Below are 18,652 nucleotides of genomic sequence, written 5' to 3'. Positions count from 1 at the left end.
TTTTTGTAGAGATGGAGGCTTCGCTATATTGCCCAGGCTGGTCTTGAACTCCTGGGCTCAAGCAATCCTCCTGCCCCAGCCTCCAGAAATGCTGGGATTACAGGCATGAGCCACTGCACTCAGCCCAAGTCTCCCAGTTTTCAATGGCGGAAACTTCTTTAAAAGCCAGGTGGGTCTGAGAGAGACTGTGGCCAGCCAAGGCTGGGGGTGGTGTGGATGCTCGGGGAAAAAGCCACAGAAGCGAATCCCAAGGCCTTTGCCAAGCGGTCCAGGATGGGAACACCCAGGAGTGAGAACCCGATTCCACAAGCATGGGGCTTGTCCTGGAGCTAAGAGGATGTGGAGACTGAGGCCTCTGGGGCAGCGACAGGCAAATGAGATGCTCCCTCGAAAAGAGAAGAGCCGTGGTCAGGGGTAGGTGGGTCCCTGGGGGACGGAAAGGTTCACCCTCAGCCAAGACAGCAGGAGGCAGAGGGCCTATTCCTATGACAACGGTGACCTTGGTAAGCAGGGTGAGGACTGGAGGAGCGTCCAGGTGGGGAGGGAAGCCCTCTGCCTCACTGGCTGTCCTGACCCTGTCCTTCCTCCTTAACCATCCACCAATTCTGGCAGGGGCACAGGGCCCCGGAGACGATGAGGCCAGCGCCTGGCTCTAGGGATGGGGCAGTGCAGAGGTAGCTCCAGCCTCTGTGTCCCCAAGTCCACCAGACAGTCCCCACTCCTGTCAGGTGAGGGGAGGGTGCCCTCACAGGTCGCCGGTTGCCCACGTCCCGAGCTGTTTTAGGTCCTGAGACGCCCCCAGGCGGGGCCTGAGCTGCCCTGGGCATCACAGCAGCATCTTGCTGTCCTCACTGCCCCCAGCCACTCTCCAAGCTGAAGCGTTGGCCTGTGTCCCCTTGGGCCCTGGCATGGCACCGCTACTGCCTGGCCTGTGGGTAGAGGCCTCATTGCCCTTGACTCCTGCCAGCTCACCCCACAGTGACAGCATGCCCGTCTGCAGGATTCACCTCAAAGGCTACCAACCTGTCCTCTTGGCCCTCCTCGGTGCAGCCTCCCCTTGGCCAGCTTGCCCCAGGCTGCCCCTCGGGTGGGACCCTGGGCTCCTTACCTGCCATGCGCAGTTGTCAGGAGCTTCAGGCAGGTCAGGTCCCCACTGACGGCGGCGTGGTGCAGCGGCAGGGCCCCCTCCCGGGTCTCCAGCGTGGTCGAGTGGCCCTCGTGGAGCAGCCACTCCACCAGCACCGGGTGTCCAAAACGGGCGGCCAGGTGCAGCGGGGAGACGCCCGAGGCATCTTGGTCCTACCGAGGCCCAGGCAGGTCAGTGAGTGGGGGGTAGGCCGTGTGGCCAGAGCCAGCTGCTGGAGGAGCCCCAGGCGAGGGCTTACACTGCCTGCAACCCAGCGAAGGGGCTTCCAGCTCCTTCCTCCTCCCCTCCGTTTCTGCCTGCAACATGGAGGGAGGTGCTCCCTGCTGGGACTGAGGTGAGAGGAGGGCCAGGACTCAGGTCCAGGTCTTGGGAGGCCACCTCTGGCAACCCTGCCCCTCCTGGGCCCCTGTCCCCAGTGCGGAGAAGGCCCTTTCCCACTCAGCCAGGTGCCCACAGACACCCGCCCACTCTGCTCATGGTCAGAAAGGCTTCCCAGGACACTTGCCTCTGGCTGGTTCCCTGCCCCAGTGCCCTCCCTCTGGCCACAGGGCCCTGGGGCCAGGGAGCGTTTCCACCACAGGTGCCAGGGGTCCAGCAGACCTAGGCCTTCTCCAAGGGCCCTGTGGTCAGAATGGATCCCCAGGCAGGCACAGCTCCCACCTGCTGCCCTTGAGCTTGGCGGAACGGGATGCTAGGCTGGCACTCTCAGGCCCTCTGGTGAGCCAGGTGCCGGGGAACCTTCCCGCTCCCTAATCTCAGCAGGTCCCACCGGCCCCCACCCAACTCTGACCTCTGGGCGGTGTTCTAAGGCCCATTAGTCCTGCTCACCCTCAGTCCTGAAAGCTCCACAGGGCTGAGCAACAGCTCGAAGGCCCTTGCCTGCACAAAGGGGATGGGGCAGGCAGGAGAGGGGAGGAGGGCCCAGTAGAAATGCTCCGGACAAGACGGTCACCATCAGCAGCCCTCACTCCCGTCTCCCAACCGGGTTCCCAGCTCTCAAGCCCGAGTTCCCACAGCGCTTCTGTAAGGATCCCTTTCTAGACCCTTTGGGAAGCGGGCCCTGTGGACCAGGCCTGATCAGAGACAAGGGGTCTTGACCTCTGGCAAGACCCCCACTGGTAACACCCAGCTTCCTGGCAGGGGAGGTGATAAGAACATTTAGGAGGTGTTCTTGGCTCTCAAGACTTTGTGCTCTGAGAAGCGTGGGGTAGAGACGGCGACCACTGAGTCCCCAAGAGAAACGAAGAGCCCAGGGCCGTGGAGCCTGGGGTGGCCTGTGCTCTGAGCCTGCGTGGCTCACACCTCCCTGGTTCCACCCCAGCCAGGTTTGTGGAGGCCAGGCTGCCCCGTCCCCGCTCACCTGCAGACCGCAGCCCCCCTCGCGGACCAGCCAGCACAGCTCGGCCAGGCTGCCTGTGGCGGCGGCGTCATGCGCTGGGGTGGCCCCATTGTGGGCCCGCTGGTTGCCAGGCAGCTGGGCCCGCTGCACCAAGAACTTGACACAGTCCAGGTGGCCGGCCCGGGTGGCGTGGTGAACCAGGCCGGCCCCCAGAGCATCGGTGATGCCCGGGCCCAGGGCGCCAGCCTCCAGCAGCCGCTCCAGTGTTGCCACATCCCCATCCTTGGCGGCCACGAGTGCCCGCTGCTCCTCCATCCTCTGGCCCGGGCTCTCAGTGGTGACTCATGCACAGGCCAGGGCTTCTTGTTTCAGACGTGGATGAAGCTGCCGGCTCTGGTTACCTGATAAGCCGCCACAGGGCAGATGGGAGGCGTTGGGGTGGGGTGGGGGGGATACACCTTGGGGACCTGCCCAAGCCACTCCCACAGTGTGGCGCCAGGTGCCTGGAGCTGGGAGAATGGAGTGCAGCACACAGGGAAAGGCCCACACCGGGCTAGGTCAGGGTTGGGCATGGCCCGCAGAGAGAGGAGGCTGGCCCTGAGGCTGCTCACATCTGTCCAGACGGCACGAACCCGCCTCTTCAACTGCGGAGCGAGGGCTGAGGACACGCATCACTGAGCTTCTCACAGGAGCCCCGAGTAGCCTGGGAGATGGTTCCCCCAATTCTCACAGAAGGGCAGACCCCCAGCCGCCACCACAGTGCGCCTGAAGTAAAGGGTGCCCAGTAGGTCTACATGTTTGGCTGTGTTGGCACAGAGCTGAGCGCTCCGCCTCTGGATCTGGCCCTGGGCCCTGGAGGCTATGAATCTCTGGGGACGCAGTGGCTCCATAGGGCCTGCAATGGGCCCAGGACCCTGACTTGGGTGTGTCCAGCCCCTGCCTCAGCCCCCTCTCCAACTACGCTGACCGAGTCTCTGGGCTGCAGTCCAAAGAGCCCAAGTACATTTAACCCCTTTCCAGATTGTTCTGGACAATCCACAGTTCTTCTTTAGGGAAGTCAGGACCACCAGAACCTCTTCCTGGCAGCAATGGGAAGCTGCAGATCGGGGACCCATTCCATTTGTAGGGGCTCCCGGAGACGCAGCCTCAAGCTGGATTTCTGGGCTAATGCATCATCACACAATGGTGACCTGGGGGCTGCTGCACCCCTGGTTTCCCCCATCCACAGGCTCCGTCAGATGCCTTCGTGCCCAAGCGCAGGGCCCACTAGAGAAACCACAGGAGACCCAGACCGGGCACTGAAATCTTTTGTTCATTTAGTTTCTGGCAAGTGTTTCCTCAAAATCATTATGCAGTTCCTTGAACCGTAAAACTACACATTAAAAGTGTTATTCCACTGAAAATGACTCCTATGCAAACATCGACATGGGATGTGTGTCCAAATGCCACAGAGTATTTTGAGAAAAAAATCCTCTGCAAATAAAATTAAGGTAAAAGCTGAGTCAGGGATGATCCAATTTCCACCCCAGGAATGACCTGGAGCTGCACCAGCTCAGTGAGGTTGGAGCTGAAACCCTGAGTTAATGATCAAAAGGGACAAGACGAGAAGGCCTGGGGACTGTGGATGGGGAAGCACGCAGCCCTGAGTGCCAGTGGGCAGAACAGGGTCAGGCTCGGGGAAGCAGGAGGGGTGGTGTGCGGTAGGTGCTGAGCAGAGCAGGCCTGGCAGAGGCTGGGGGCCACTGTGCACTGAGGCCAGAGGAGCAGGGTGGTGGGGGCAGCTTTGGAAAGGGACTAAAAAGGGCCTGAGAAGAGACCACTCAGGAAAGGTACATGTGCGAGGCCACGATCAAAGCAAAAACATCAAGTTTCCTATGTTCATGATAGCATTTGGCTGACAATGAGTTATAAATACTTGGATTCTATCTTCCTGATAAAAACACCTTCCAGGAAAGGGCACTTGCAACAGGCTTGCCCAGTTCCCAGTGGGGAGGGTGGATGAAGCCGGTGTTTCCACTTCACCACTGGAGGACCGTTCTATGTGGGCGTTCCTATGTGGGTGTTCCTATGTGGGCGTTCCTATGTGGCACTGGTGTCCTGGGCCCTGTGAGCTCCGCAGGGATCCAGGGAAGGAAACTGGGGGTGCACACTCCAGGACAGAATGCAGAGGGGGCATGAGACAGTCATCCTGGCACAGCCCTCAGGAGGGAACTGCAGGGACAATCCTGTGCCCTGCCACGGGCTTCCTAGAAGCGGGGCCGGGAGGGCGGCCCTGGCGCTAGGCCTGGTTCTCCAGCTGCGCCACGGCCTGCTTCAGGTCCTGCACGACGAGGTCCACTTCGGCCCTGGTGGTGCTGCGGCCCACGCTGAGGCGGAGCGCATTCCTGGCCACGTCGAAGGGGATGCCGTAGTTCAGCAGCACTGGGGACGGCCTGGGGAGGGCAAGACCGGGTGGCAGCTGCTGCCAAGGACACATGGAAGAGACACAGCATTCCCCGCCCTGGACTACTCCCCCAGTGGGGCTCTACCCACCCGGGTGCGGCCGGCCCTGCCTGGTATCCGCCTCCTGCTGAACTCCTGGACCAAGCACACCCCTAAGACTACCCATATCAAGGTGCGGCTCAAAGTTGCCACCATTCTCCCTGTAGAGTTCTCTCGCACTTGGCACTCCCAGCTGACACTGCCCCCCTCTCGCACTGAGCTCTGGGGCCAGGGGCTCTCCTGTCCTTGAGGGGTCTGAGGTCCTGGAGAACACTGATGCTGACACAGACAGTACCTCACCCATGCGGCCCATCTAAGCCACTTGGTAACTTCACGGCACCTGGCATGGGGCTTTGCAGACACTAGGGATCCAGCCAGTATCTAGCCATGGAACAGATGACTGTGTGTGGGCGTCCGGAAGCAGGGCTGTTGGAGGCTCGAGGTGTGGGCTCTGCCAAGGGGCTTGCCCTCATCACACCCAGACCCCTTTCTTCCCCTGCCCTCTCCTGCCCCTCCTGTAGCAGGGCACTGCCCCCCACCCCTACAGGGCCCTGTCCTGCCCCTCCTTTTCCCTGGAGCCGGGCCCACCACTGTCTCGCTCCAAGTGCTCCTACACAATCCCTCCGCCCTGACCCTGATGACCACGTGCTGCTGGCCACAGTTCTCTCTCCCCAGAGCCCTGGGTGTTTCTCCTACATTCACTCCGACCTCCCACAGGGGTCTCACATTTTCAGCAGGCCAGACCCGGAACCGCTTCTCCCCCGCTGCCAGCAGGCTGCTGCTCGGGTGCTCCACGCCCTCTACCCCACAGTCTCTGCCAGGCAGGCCACCCGCTCACCTGGACCCGCTATCCCAGAATCTCTGCTGCATCTTGCAGATGGCTGATCTGACACCTGAGTCTGCTCACGCCATGGCCCTCAGGGCTCCCCCTTCCATGAGATTTAAGTGAGCACTGACAGGCCATCCCCTCCCCAGCCCACCCCAGTCCTCCCCAGCCCCAGCCACGCTGCCCCTCCAGGCCCTGCTCCCCCTGCCTTCAGAACTGAGCACGAGAAGCCCTCTTCCCCCGCGCAAGTCCTAGTCCTTCGGACGGCAGCTTAGAAGTCACTTCTTCCAGGAAGCCCTCCCTCTGCCCTCCTAGGACCCAGACAGGGCCGCCCTTCACGAGCCAGAGCGCGGCCCAGTGGCCGCCTGCCCAGCACACCCAGTGCCCGGAGGACCCCTATGCCCTGGACTGGGTTTGTGAAGAGCACTTACTGGTCCCCATGGTCTGAGTGGCACGCGGCCCCCACACTGGCCAGCAGTACTCGGCACTGCGCAAGCACCTCGTGGCCTGTGGAGACAGAGTACGCGCCACTGAGATGGGGCTCCAGCCAGGCCGCCCTTCTCTCCCCTCCCAGGGTCCTGCTGGCGCAGGCTGCTTCCCTCCCTCCGTGCCACCTGGTGGAATTCCAGCACCGGCCATTCTGGCAGCTGGGGAGAGATCTCACAGCAGGAGCCGAAGAAGATGCTTCTTTCTCCTTTGGCTGCAGAAACGCGGACACTATTCTCCCTCACAAAGCTGGCCTTGAAAATGGCACTCGATTTTAATCAACTGCCTGCGAGGACACCTGGAGTCCTGACCAGCTCCGTCCTTACGAGCTGGCAGTCCCGACAATATCACGTCTCCCCTGTGTTCTGGATTGCAGAGACACGTGGGAGTTCTATGAAGCCAGAGGGCACTTCCCTCTTCTTTCACAAGCACGGCTGATGGAATTAACATGAGAATTTCAGTCAGGCGTAGTGGTTTACACCTGTAATCCCTGCACTTTGGGAGGCAGAGGCAGAAGGATTGCTTGAGCCAGGAGTTTGAGACCAGCCTGGGCAACACGGGGAAACCCTATCTCTACAAAATATTTTTTAAAAATTAGCCATGGCTGGGCATAGTGGCTTACCCCTGTGATCCCAGCACTTTGCAGGGCCAAGGCAGGTGGATCACTTGAGGTCAGGAGTTTGAGACCAGCCCGGCCAACATGGCAAAACCCCATCTCTACTAAAAATACAAAAATTAGCCGGGCGTGGTGGCAGGCACCTGTAATCCCAGCTACTCTGGAGGCTGAGGCAGCAGAATTGCTTGAACCCAGGAGGCGGAGGTTGCAGTGAGCCGAGATCGTGTCATTGCACTCCAGCCTGGTCAACAAGAGTGAAACTCCGTCTCAAAAAAAAAAATGTTAGCCAGGTGTGGTGGTGCATGCCTGTAGTCCCAGTTACTAGGGAGGCTGATCACTTGAACCCAGGAGGTCAAGGCTACAGTGGGCTGTGATTACACCACAGCACTCCAGCCTGGGTGACGACAGAGTGAGACCCTGAATCCAAAAATAAATATACAATATGAGAATCTCTGTCTCATTTAAAGTAATATAGGTTGTCACTGAATACAAAGTCTGACCCCAGAACAAGGGGAATGTTGACAGAGAACTCTCCTTTCCATGGTGAGGAATCTGAGATGGTCAAGGAAACCCAGGCTTCCTTGCCCACAAGAACGCATTTCAGCCCAGGTTCTCACGAATGCAGCCATCATGACGGTTACCCACGGGCTCTTCTTCATGGGCCAAACACGACTGCTGGGTTTCTCCGCATGATCCAGGAAGAAGAAGCAACACCTTCATCCTCTAAGAAGTCAAAACCTCGTCTACAGAGGCAGCTCATCGTGATCTCAAGGCCACCATAACCTGCTCCCAAATGACACATGGCTGGTCAATGACCTGGACTTCCACTCTCATGGAGTCAGGGCAGACCAGGTTTCAGGTGCATCTGGGACAGGGGTGACCCTAACTGCTCCTAGCTGAGGCGGATGCCGCAGGAAATCCAGATTTGTACTTGCTCCTTACTCTGCCAGTTATTTTTATTGTTTTTTTGTTTGTTTGAGACAGACAGAGTCTCACAAACTCTGTCACCCAAGCTGGAGTGCAGTGGCTCAATCTTGGCTCACTGTAACCTCCAGGTTCAAGCAATTCTGCCTCAGCCTCCCGAGTAGCTGGGACTACAGGTGCACACCACTATGGCCGGCTAATTTTTTGTAGTTTTTGGTAGAGATGGGGTTTCTCCATGTTGGCCAGGCTGGTCTCAATCTCTTGACCTTGTGATCAGCCTGCCTCGGCCTCCGAAAGTGCTAGGATTACAGGCCTGAGCCACTGTGCCCAGCCTCTGCCAGTTTTTAAAACTGATCGCCTCCCCTTTCCCTTACTCTAATAAAATATTTAATAAAAACTGCCAACAAAATAGATAAATGTCTAGAATTTAATGTTACTTCCTTCCCTGACAGCTTTTGGGGCGGTGCTAATGCCAGACATGAGAGTTCGCCACGGTCCACATCCCAGCAGCAGCAAAATGAGCCAAGTCAGGGAGAGGAGGGGCTGGCAGCAAGAGCCCGATGGACCACAGCACAGCCACCTGAGCCTGCTCTCAGCAATCCCAGCAAGGCCCTCTGACAGCCCGAGCTGTGTTATGCTCAGGGCAGGGAGAGTGGGAGTCGCTGGCTCGGACCAGAACCCATGCACCGCGGGAGCTATGCTCACACTCGGAGAGACCAGGGTGAGGGGCCGTCACCTTGAAGCCGGGGTCCCCGGATGGAGAAGTTGCAGGTATTGGGAAGCCGCTGGGTCCCTGGAAACTGGCTATTCAGATGGATTCTCTTCTGACCGAATTCAGCCTGAAAAAAATAAGTGAAATATTTGGTGGCCTTCAAAGACACCACCATCAGCAACTGTTTGAAATTTAGACTTTTCCAGAAACAATCTCAGCAGGTGCATACTTTTCAATCAGCATCTACCCAGAATAGTTATGGGGACAGACTATGGAAAGCAAAGTTAATTAGGAGAAAAACCAAATATTCAGAAACATATGAACCTTCCACATAAACCATGAAGTATACCACCTCTGCATATTTGATCGTGTGCCTCTGAAAAAGATCATGCCCCTGGCCTAGGGCCCCACTTTCGGGGTTTCTGATCCCAGTGTGCTTCCCGCCACTGTCATTTCTTCCCTCACTGCATCCTGACGAGTTCCAGGCTACGCTGCAATCCCCATAGGTCCTGAGGTCTAGGAGCACCATCCCCCTCTCCCTCCGGGCACCTGCCCCACACACCCTCCCTCTCCTGGTACCCACCCCACACTGCACTCACTTCCAGCCTCTCCTCCAGGTAGTCGCGGATGTCCCTCATGTGGGCCTCGTAAGCCTCGCAGTTCTGGGTCACCAGCTCCGCAGCCTGGGGGCAGACACACGAGTGGAAGCACAATTCTTGCAAAACAAAGGAGAGCAAAAAAGCTTTCAACAGCACAGGCAGCATTTCCTGAAACCACTCATTCTCCTGACAGTCACAGACAGACCATATTTTTTGAGTGCTGCCATTTGGAGGGTGTAGAAGTGCCACAGAAATTGACTTCATCAGGCATTTCCTGACAGTGCCAGGCACTGGAGATGCCCCAGCAAAGCAGCCCTAAAGGGGATCCCAACCCTTGAGGAGCCAGCATCCAAGAGGCAGACGGACAAAAGCAGGGGCAGGGGGAACAGACTCCTACCCACCAGTTGGCGCGGTGAAGGGACCTCGCAGGCCCGAGGTGGGGTGGTGGCAGATGGCTGCACAAGGGCAGGGAGTGGCGTCTCAGCAAGGGATTTGCAGGGGACAGTCATTCTGTCTCTAGAACAGAGGGGCCTGGTGTGGTGGGTGGAGAGTGCAGAGGGGGTGAAGGCCCAGGGACAGATCCACAGGCCCTGCAGGCCTGGCCACGGGGCAGACGCAGTGAGGCTCTGAGGGAGGGATGCGATGGTCTGACTGGCCTGTGTGTTGGTCACTCTGTGGCTGTGTGGACAATGGCAGCAGCAGGCCCCCAGGAGGCCATGGCAGGCATCCAGACCCTTGGTCTAGGGTTAGTGGTTATGAAAATGGACATGAGGCTGGTAGTGGGTGTATTCTGGAGTCCAGACAGACAGGACGGGTGCTGTATGAGAGGCAGGGGACGATGACAAGGACGGACTGAGGGCATCTCCCGGACTTCAGAGGCGAGAACCTGGATAGCGGGAGGTACCCAGGGTGGGAAGAGGGTGGAGGAGAGCGGTCGGGACAGGCTTTGAACTGAGAGGAATGGGTCTCTCAGGAGATGGGCCAGGGCCTAGCTGAGATGTCAAGTTCAAAGGCAGGAGCACAGGCATCACAGTGACAGGACGGACAGAGGGATCCACGAGGGTGCAGGTGCAGTTGCAGGTGCAGGGAAGGGCTGCCAGCACGCAACCAAGGCAGAAAGGAATGGGTGGGGGAAAGAATGTTGGGGAGGGCGTGTGCAGGATGGAGTCCAGGCTGGGCAGCAAGGGGGGCTGTCTAACACGCTGGTGGCATCAGGGTCTGGGCGAAGCTGAAGAACCAGCGGGGGTGCGGTGCTGGGGCTGAGACCAAGCTGTGGCACTTGTGCTGTTACGGGTGCAGATGCAGCCGCAGGAGCACGGAGAAGGTCAGGGGCTGGGGGGCTTCGAGCACTGTGAGCTGAGGCTCTATTGAGGAAGCTGTTACCATGATTCCCATCTGGCAGGGGGGATAGCCAGGACTCAGGGAGTTCCAGCGACCTGACCCAAGGCACAGGGTGAGTGAAACTTCAAGCCAGGATTTGAACCCTGGTATTTCAAAGCCTGTGGACCGCACCACTACTTCATCATTCAGTTCAATATGAGCAGGTACTGGACTCCACTTAAAACACACTCTTCCGGCCAGGCACGGTGGCTCACACCTGTAATCCCAGCACTTTGGGAGGCCAAGGCGGGTGGATCACCTGAGGTTAGGAGTTCGAGACCAGCTGGCCAACATGATGAAACCCTGTCTCTACTAAAAATACAAAAATTAGCCAGGCACGGTGGTGCATGCCTGTAGTTCCAGCTACTTGGAGGCTGAAGTGGGAGAATTTCTTGAACCTGGGAGGTGGAGGTTGCAGTGAGTCAAGATCACGCCACTGCACTCCAGCCTGGGTGACAGAGTGAGACTCCGTCTCAAACAAAAACACTCTTCCTTCTAGTAAATGTAGCCTTAGTTATCACTGTTAATAATTTTGGGTATTCTAAGTAACAGGGGATCCATTCATATTCTTCCCAAGGCCCGGCCTCCTGGGCGCCAAGCCGTTTCTCTGTCCTGGGGATACTGAGGCCAAGCCCCTTCGAAGGGGAAGCAGGAGGTGGGGCATACATCTGAACACACTACAGAGAAACATCAGATAGGGGAAATAAAGCAGCGTCAGGGATAGAGCGTGACAGCAGGGGACATGGGGGGACCAATGTAGCTGTGGTTCGTGGAGGGGTGCTTGAAGGTGGTGGCCTTTAAGCAGAGGCCTGCACAGTGAGGGAGCAGCCTGCAGACGCCGAGGCGTGACCAGGACCCCTGCCCTTGCACAGCAAAACCTGAGCCTGGTTACTGTGGCAGAAGCAGGACAGGCCCCCGTGGAGGGCTGGCGGCAGGTGCTGGATTGGCCACCCACAGACCAATTGGGGACAGAAGGTCGACGGTCTGGGCGCTGCCAACGCCTGTGGGAATGGTGAACCTGCGGCCTGACGTTTCGCCTCTGCTGTAAGAGTATCACTGTTTCTCACGTCACGAGAGACAGAGACAAGGAGTTTTTCCCTTTTAAATGCTAAGCAAGTGCCACTAATCCACAGATCTGAAAAAGTACAGATTGCTGGGTTGATACATCAGATTCCAGGCTGCTTCTTGTCCGTCTGTTTATGAGATCACGAATACGATCTCCCTAAAGCCCTGATTCCTGCTCGAGCCACTGGGGTCACCGATGACAAAGCGATCAACCCATCTCCTCCAGCTCACCAGGGCTCACCTTCCCAAGGCCGGCAATCATTGGGGTGTTCTCTGTCCTGTAAGAAACAAGGGATTCAGCAAGAACAAACAAAGGTCTCAGGAAGGAATCCTGTCTCCATGAAAGTCATTGTGTTAAAACAAAAATAAACTCACGCTCCATCTTTCCTAAGCATGCGCCATGTGGCTATCTCCATGGCAGCTGGTGGCCCCAGAAACCTCCCCTGCCAAGTCTGCACTTGCCCTGGCCCAGTGAAGGTCAACAAGGCCCACTGTGGGTGATGCGTTGGGTGTTCACTGTGACAATTCTATCTGGATCCTTTTCCTACCCAAAGCAAGCACTCTTCCTCCCGCAGGCCCCAAGGCACAGCTCTCTTTAGTCCTCACTGCCAAACCAGGACAGTATGGAACAGGGGAGAACCTTTGTTCTCAACATTTCAGGCATCAGCAAGCAAGAGGGGTGTGTGCGTGTGTGGGGGGGGTGGGCTTAATTTTTTTTTTTGAGACAGGGTCTCACACTGTTTCCCAGGTTGGAGTGCAGCAGATTTCGACTCACTGCAACCTCCACCTCCCAGGTTCAAGTGATTCTCCTGCCTCAGCCTCCTGAGTATCTGGGATTTTACAGGCACACGCCACCATGCCTGGCTAAGTAGAGACAGGGTTTCTTTTTTTTTGTTGTTATTATACTTTAAGTTCTAGGGTGCATGTGCACAACGTGCAGGTTTGTTACATATGTATACATGTGCCATGTTGGTGTGCTGCACCCATTAACTCGTCATTTAAATTAGGTATATCTCCTAATGCTATCCCTCCCCCCTCCCCCTACCCCACAACAGGCCCTGGTGTGTGATGTTCCCCACCCTGTGTCCAAGTGTTCTCATTGTTCAATCCCCACCTATGAGTGAGAAAATGCGGTGTTTGGTTTTCTGTTCTTGCGAGAGTCTGCTGAGAATTTCCAGCTATATCCATGTCCCTACAAAGGACACGAACTCATCCTTTTTTATGGCTGCATAGTATTCTATGGTGTATATGTGCCACATTTTCTTAATCCAGTCTATCAATGATGGACATTTGGGTTGATTCCAAGTCTTTGCTATTGTGAATAGTGCCACAATAAACATACATGTGCATGGGTCTTTATAGCAGCATGATTTATAATCCTTTGGGTATATACCCAGTAATGGGATGGCTAGGTCAGATGGTATTTCTAGTTCTAGATCCTTGAGGAATCACCACACTGTCTTCCACAATTGTTGAACTAGTTTATAGTCCCACCAACAGTGTAAAAGCATTCCTATTTCTCCACATCCTCTCCAGCACCTGTTGGTGCTTTTTAATGATCGCCATTCTAACTGGTGTGACATGGTATCTCATTGTGGTTTTGATTTGCATTTCTCTGATGGCCTGTGATGATGAGCATTTTTTCATGTGTCTGCTGGCTACACAAATGTCTTCTTTTGAGAAGTGAGAGACAGGGTTTCACCATGTTGGTCAGGCTGGTCTCGAACTCCTCACCTCATGATTCGCTGGCCTTGGCCTCCCAAAGTGCTGGGATTAAAGGCATGAGCCACTGCACCCAGCCCAGTAATTTCTTAAGTTTGGCTGAACAAAGTTTTCTTAAACTGCTGGACCTGGCTATTGCTTGTTTACCAGTAGATATTTTCTCTGCGCCCTCACCAGCATTTGGTGGTGTCTCTATTCTTATTTTAGCCATCCTTATAGGTGTTAGTGATATCTGGTGGTTTTAATTTGCATTTCCCCAATAACTAATGCTGTTGAACATCTTTTCCTATGCTTGTTACATGGGTCTCCTCTTTGGTGAAATGTCTGTTTATATTTTTTGCCTATTTTCTGATTGAATTTATTGTATTATTTTTGCTGTTGAGTTTTGCAAGTTCTTGATATATTCTAGATACCATCCCTTTGTCAGATAAGTCATTTGAAAATATTTTTTCCTAGATTTAGCTTATCTTCCCATACTCTTAATATGGTCTTTCCCAGAGCAAAAGCTTTAAATTCTGATGAAGTCTAATTTATCCGTTTTTCCTTTTACGGATGCTTTTGGTGTCAAGTCTAAGAACTCTTTGCCTAGTTCTAGAACTTGAAGATTTTCTCCTATTTTTAAGCAGTTTTATTGCTTTATGTTTTTCATTTAATTTCATGATCTATTTTGAGATACTATTTTATGAGGTGTAAGACAGGGGTGTCCAAATCCTTTGGCTTCCCAAGGCCACACTGGAAGAATTCTCTTGGGCCACATATAAAATACACTAATGACAGCTGATGAGCTTAAAAATAAAAAAAATCACAAAAAAAAAAAAAAAAAAAAAACCCAAAAAACCCCCAATGTTTTAAGTTTATGCATTTATGTTGGGCTACATTCAAAGCTGTCCTGGGCCACATGCAGCTGCAGGCCGCAGGTTGGAAAAGCTTGGTGCAAGACTTGGGTCAAGGTTAATTTTTTGCCTATGGATAACTAACTGCCTTGGCACCATCTGTTGAAAGGCTAACTTGCCATCTGCTGAATGGCTGACTTTCATTTGCTGAATTGATTTGCATCTCCTGTGGTTGTATCTGCACCCGTAACTCATATGGGCCTATTTCTGTTTGGGTCTATTCTCCTCCACTGATCTACCTGCTGGCATTTTGATAGAAATTGTTAGGCCTGTGTATCCATTTGGAGAGAACTGACATCTTTGGTATGTAGAATCTTCCAAACTATGAACATGGTATGTGTCTCTGCTTAGATCTTAATTTCTCTCATCCACGGTATACTATTTTTAGCATATAAGTCCTTTATATTTTGCTAGTTTATATCTGAGTAATTTTGTTTCATTGTAAATGGTATTTTTTTTTTTTTTTTTTGAGACGGAGTCTTGCTCTGTTGCCCAGGCTGGAGTGCAGTGGCACGATCTCAGCTCGCCGCAAGCTCTGCCTCCCGGATTTATGCCATCCTCCTGCCCCAGCCTCCCGAGTAGCTGGGACTACAGGCGCCCGCCACCTCGCCCAGCTAGTTTTTTGTATTTTTTAGTAGAGACAGGGTTTCACCATGTTAGCTAGGATGGTCTCCATCTCCTGACCTCGTGATCCGCCCGTCTCGGCCTCCCAAAGTGGTAGGATTACAGGCTTGAGCCACTGCACCCAGTCGTAAATGGTATTATATTTTTAATGTTACTGTTCACTTGTTCATTACCATTATATAAAAATAAGACAGATTTTTGCATGTTTATCTTGTGTCCTGCAACCTTGCTATACTCACTTATTAGTTCTAGCAGTTTTCTTGTACATTCCTTGGGATTTTCTTTATAGACAATCGTGTGATCTGATTAGAAACAACTTTACCTCTTCCATTCTGATCTATATGCCTTTTGCTTCCTTTTCATGCCTTACTGCGCTGACCAGAACTTCCACCACTATGTTGGATAAGTGTGGTGACATGAGCATCCTTGCTTTGTTCCCCCAGCCACAGGAGTAAAACACTGAGGCTTTCACCACTAAGAACGATGTTAGCTGTAGGTTTTATGTAGATGTTCTTTATCAAGTTAAGAAAGTTCCCCACTAATCCTATTATTCTGAGTTTTTAACATGAATGGTTGAATTTTGTCAAATGCTTCTGCTGCATCAAACATGAACATGTTATCTTCTTTATTCGTTAGCTTCTTAATATGGTAGATTACATTGATTAAATTTTTTTATTTTTGTAGAGATGGGTCTTGCAGTTCACCTAGGCTGGCCTTGAACTCCTAGCCTCAAGTGATCCACTTCCCTTGGTATCCCAAAGTACTGGGGATTACAGGCATAAGCCACCGTGCCCTGCCTTGATTGCATTTTTCCTTTCTTTTTTTTTTTTTTTGAGACAGGTCTTGCTCTGTTGCCTAGGCTGAAGTGTGGTGGTGCCATCTCAGCTCACTGTAACCTCTGTTACCCAGGTTCAAGTGATTCTTGTGCCTCAGCCTTCCAAGTAGCTGGGATTACAAGTGTCCGTCACCACACCTGGCTAATTTTTGTATTTGTAATAGAGACGAGGTTTCACCATGTTGGCCAGGCTGGGCCCGAACTCCTGACTTCAAGTGATCTACCCGCCTTGGCCTCCCAAAGTTCTGGGATTGCAGGCTTGAGCTACCACTCCCGCCTCTAGATTGCATTTTGAATGCTGAACCAGCCTTGCATCTGTGGAATAAATGCCACTTGGTCACAGTGTATCATTCTTTATTTTTTTGAGACAGTCTTACTTTGTCACCCAGCCTGGAGTGTAGAGGTGTGATCATAGCTCAACGCAGACTCGACCTCCCAGGCTCACTCAAGCAATCCTCCTATCTCAGCCTCCCGAGTAGCTGGGACTATAGGCATGTACCACTATGTCCAGCTAATTTTTTTATTTTTTGAAGAGGGGTCTCACTATGTTGCCCAGTCTGGTCTTGAACTCCAGGGCTCAAGTGATCCCGATTCCCCTGCCTCAGCCTCCCAAAGTGCTGGGATTACATGCGTGAACCAGCACACTCAGCTGTATATAATTCTTTTTATGTATTGCTGAATTCTATTTGTAGACATTTTGTTAAATATTTTTTGCATCAAAATTCATGATGATGTTGGGCTGTAAAGGATTTTTTTGTACTGTCTTTACCTGGTTTTAGTATCAGGATCTAGGTTCATAAAATGAACTGGGAAGTTGTCCTTCCTCTTAATTTTCTGGAAGAGACTGTATAGAAATGTTAATTCTTCTTTAAACAAAGAATTCTTCGATAGAATTCTCTAGTGAAACCACTGGGCCTGAAGACTTCTCTTTGTGGAGTTTTAAAGCTATAAGTTCAATTTCCTAATGTTATAGAGCTATTCAAATGACCTATTTTATATCAAGTGAGTTGTGGTGGTTTGTGCTTTTTGAGGAAGTGGTCAGTTTCATCTAAGTTGTCAACTTCCTATGTGTAGAGCTGTTTGTGTCATTCCCTTCTTATCCTTTTGATGGCTGCAGGGCCTGGAGTGATACTCCTTGTTTCATTCCTGATGTTATAACTTCTCTGTTTTTTTGGTTAGTCTTCATAGAGGTCTGTCCTGGGCTCAAGGAATCCTACCATCTATCTCAGCCTCCCAAGTAGCTGAGACTACAGGCCTGTGCCACCACATACAGCATTTTTCTTTTTGTAGAAACAAGATTTCACCATGTTGCTCAGGCTGGTCTTGAACTCCTGGCCTCAAGCAATCTACGTGCCTTGGCCTCCCAAAGTGCTGGGATTAGAAATGTGAGCCACCACGCCCAGCTAATGTTTTGTTTTGTTTTGTTTTTTTCCAGACGGAGTTTCACTCTTGTTGCCCAGGCTGGAGTGCAATGGTGCAATCTCGGCTCACCACAACCTCTGCCTCCCAGGTTCAAGTGATTCTCCTGCCTCAGCCTCCCTAGTAGCTGGGATTACAGGCATGTGCCACCACACCTGGCTCATTTTGTATTTTTTTTTTTTTTGAGACTGAGTCTGGCTCTGTCGCCCAGGCTGGAGTGCAGTGGCCGGATCTCAGCTCACTGCAAGCTCCACCTCCCGGGTTTACGCCATTCTCCTGCCTCAGCCTCCCGAGTAGCTGGGACCACAGGCGCCCACCACCTCGCCCGGCTAGTTTTTTGTATTTTTTAGTAGAGACGGGGTTTCACCATGTTAGCCATGATGGTCTCGATCTCCTGACCTAGTGATCTGCCCGTCTCAGCCTCCCAAAGTGCTGGGATTACAGGCTTGAGCCACCACGCCCAGCTCATTTTGTATTTTTAATAGAGACGGGGTTTCTCCATGTTGGTCAGACTGGTCTTGAACTCCTGACCTCAGGTGATCCGCCCGCCTTGACCTCCCAAAGTGCTGGGATAACAGGTGTTAGCCACTATGCCTGGCCAATACTGTCTTTTTATTTATTTATTTGAGACGGAGTCTCGCTCTGTCACCCGGGCTGGAGTGCAGTGGCCGGATCTCAGCTCACTGCAAGCTCCGCCTCCTGGGTTTACACCATTCTCCTGCCTCAGCCTCCGGAGTAGCTGGGACTACAGGCGCCCGCCACCTCGCCCAGCTAGTTTTTTGTATTTTTTAGTAGAGACGGGGTTTCACCGTGTTAGCCAGGATGGTCTCAATCTCCTGACCTCGTGATCTGCCCGTCTCGGCCTCCCAAAGTGCTGGGATTACAGGCTTGAGCCACTGTGCCCAGCCTTTTTTTTTAAAGAGACAGGCTCTTGCTCTGTTGCCCAGGCTGGAGTGCAATGGTGTGGTCATAGCTCACTGCAGCCTCGAACTTCTGGGCTTGAGTGATCCTCCCCGCTCAGCCTCCTGAGTAGCTGGGACTACAGGCACGCACTGCCATGTCGGCTAATTAAAAAAAATTTTTTGGCCGGGCGCGGTGGCTCAAGCCTGTAATCCCAGCACTTTGGGAGGCCGAGACGGGCGGATCACGAGGTCAGGAGATCGAGACCATCCTGGCTAACACGGTGAAACCCCGTCTCTACTAAAAAATACAAAAAAACTAGCCGGGCGAGGTGGCGGGCGCCTGTAGTCCCAGCTACTCGGGAGGCTGAGGCAGGAGAATGGCGTGAACCCAGGAGGCGGAGCTTGCAGTGAGCCAAGATCAGGCCACTGCACTCCAGCCTGGGCGGCAGAGCGAGACTCTGTCTCAAAAAAAAAAAAAAAAAAAAAAAAAAAAAAAATTTTTTTAGAGATGAGATCTTGCTATGTTGCCCAGGCTGGAGTGCAATGGCGTGATCATAGCTCACTGCAGCCTCGAATTTCTGGGCTCAAGTGATCCTCCCCCCTCAGCCTCCTGAGTAGCTGAGACTACAGGCATGCACTGCCATGTCGGCTGAATTTTTTTTAGAGATGAGATCTTGCTATG

At 53.3% G+C, this 18,652-nt stretch overlaps 2 protein-coding genes across 3 annotated transcripts in view; both read right to left on the bottom strand.

Moving 5' to 3' along the window:
• The window catches only part of ESPNL (espin like), a 29,424-nt gene extending 26,372 nt beyond the window's left edge, over positions 1–3,052 (bottom strand). The window contains exons 1-2 of the mRNA XM_025405181.1: positions 2,508–3,052; positions 1,109–1,299 (exon numbers count right to left, since the gene is read on the bottom strand). Coding sequence (XP_025260966.1) covers positions 1,109–1,299; positions 2,508–2,801 — 485 coding nt within the window. The 5' untranslated portion in view covers positions 2,802–3,052. The remainder of the gene's footprint in view (positions 1–1,108; positions 1,300–2,507) is intronic.
• A 726-nt stretch (positions 3,053–3,778) lies between these two features.
• SCLY (selenocysteine lyase) overlaps positions 3,779–18,652 on the bottom strand; it is a 40,753-nt gene continuing 25,879 nt past the window's right edge. For both annotated transcript variants that reach the window (XM_025403942.1, XM_025403943.1), the window contains 5 exons: positions 11,817–11,853; positions 9,131–9,214; positions 8,556–8,658; positions 6,225–6,300; positions 3,779–4,918 (listed from right to left, as the gene is read on the bottom strand). In XM_025403942.1, coding sequence (XP_025259727.1) covers positions 4,765–4,918; positions 6,225–6,300; positions 8,556–8,658; positions 9,131–9,214; positions 11,817–11,853 — 454 coding nt within the window. In that variant the 3' untranslated portion in view covers positions 3,779–4,764. The remainder of the gene's footprint in view (positions 4,919–6,224; positions 6,301–8,555; positions 8,659–9,130; positions 9,215–11,816; positions 11,854–18,652) is intronic.

The sequence above is a fragment of the Theropithecus gelada genome, chromosome 12 (assembly GCF_003255815.1).
Source record: "Theropithecus gelada isolate Dixy chromosome 12, Tgel_1.0, whole genome shotgun sequence".
NCBI classification, from domain to species: Eukaryota; Metazoa; Chordata; class Mammalia; order Primates; family Cercopithecidae; genus Theropithecus; species Theropithecus gelada.
The sequence above is the reverse complement of the archived record's forward strand: the minus strand, read 5'-3'. Positions and strand labels throughout refer to the sequence as shown.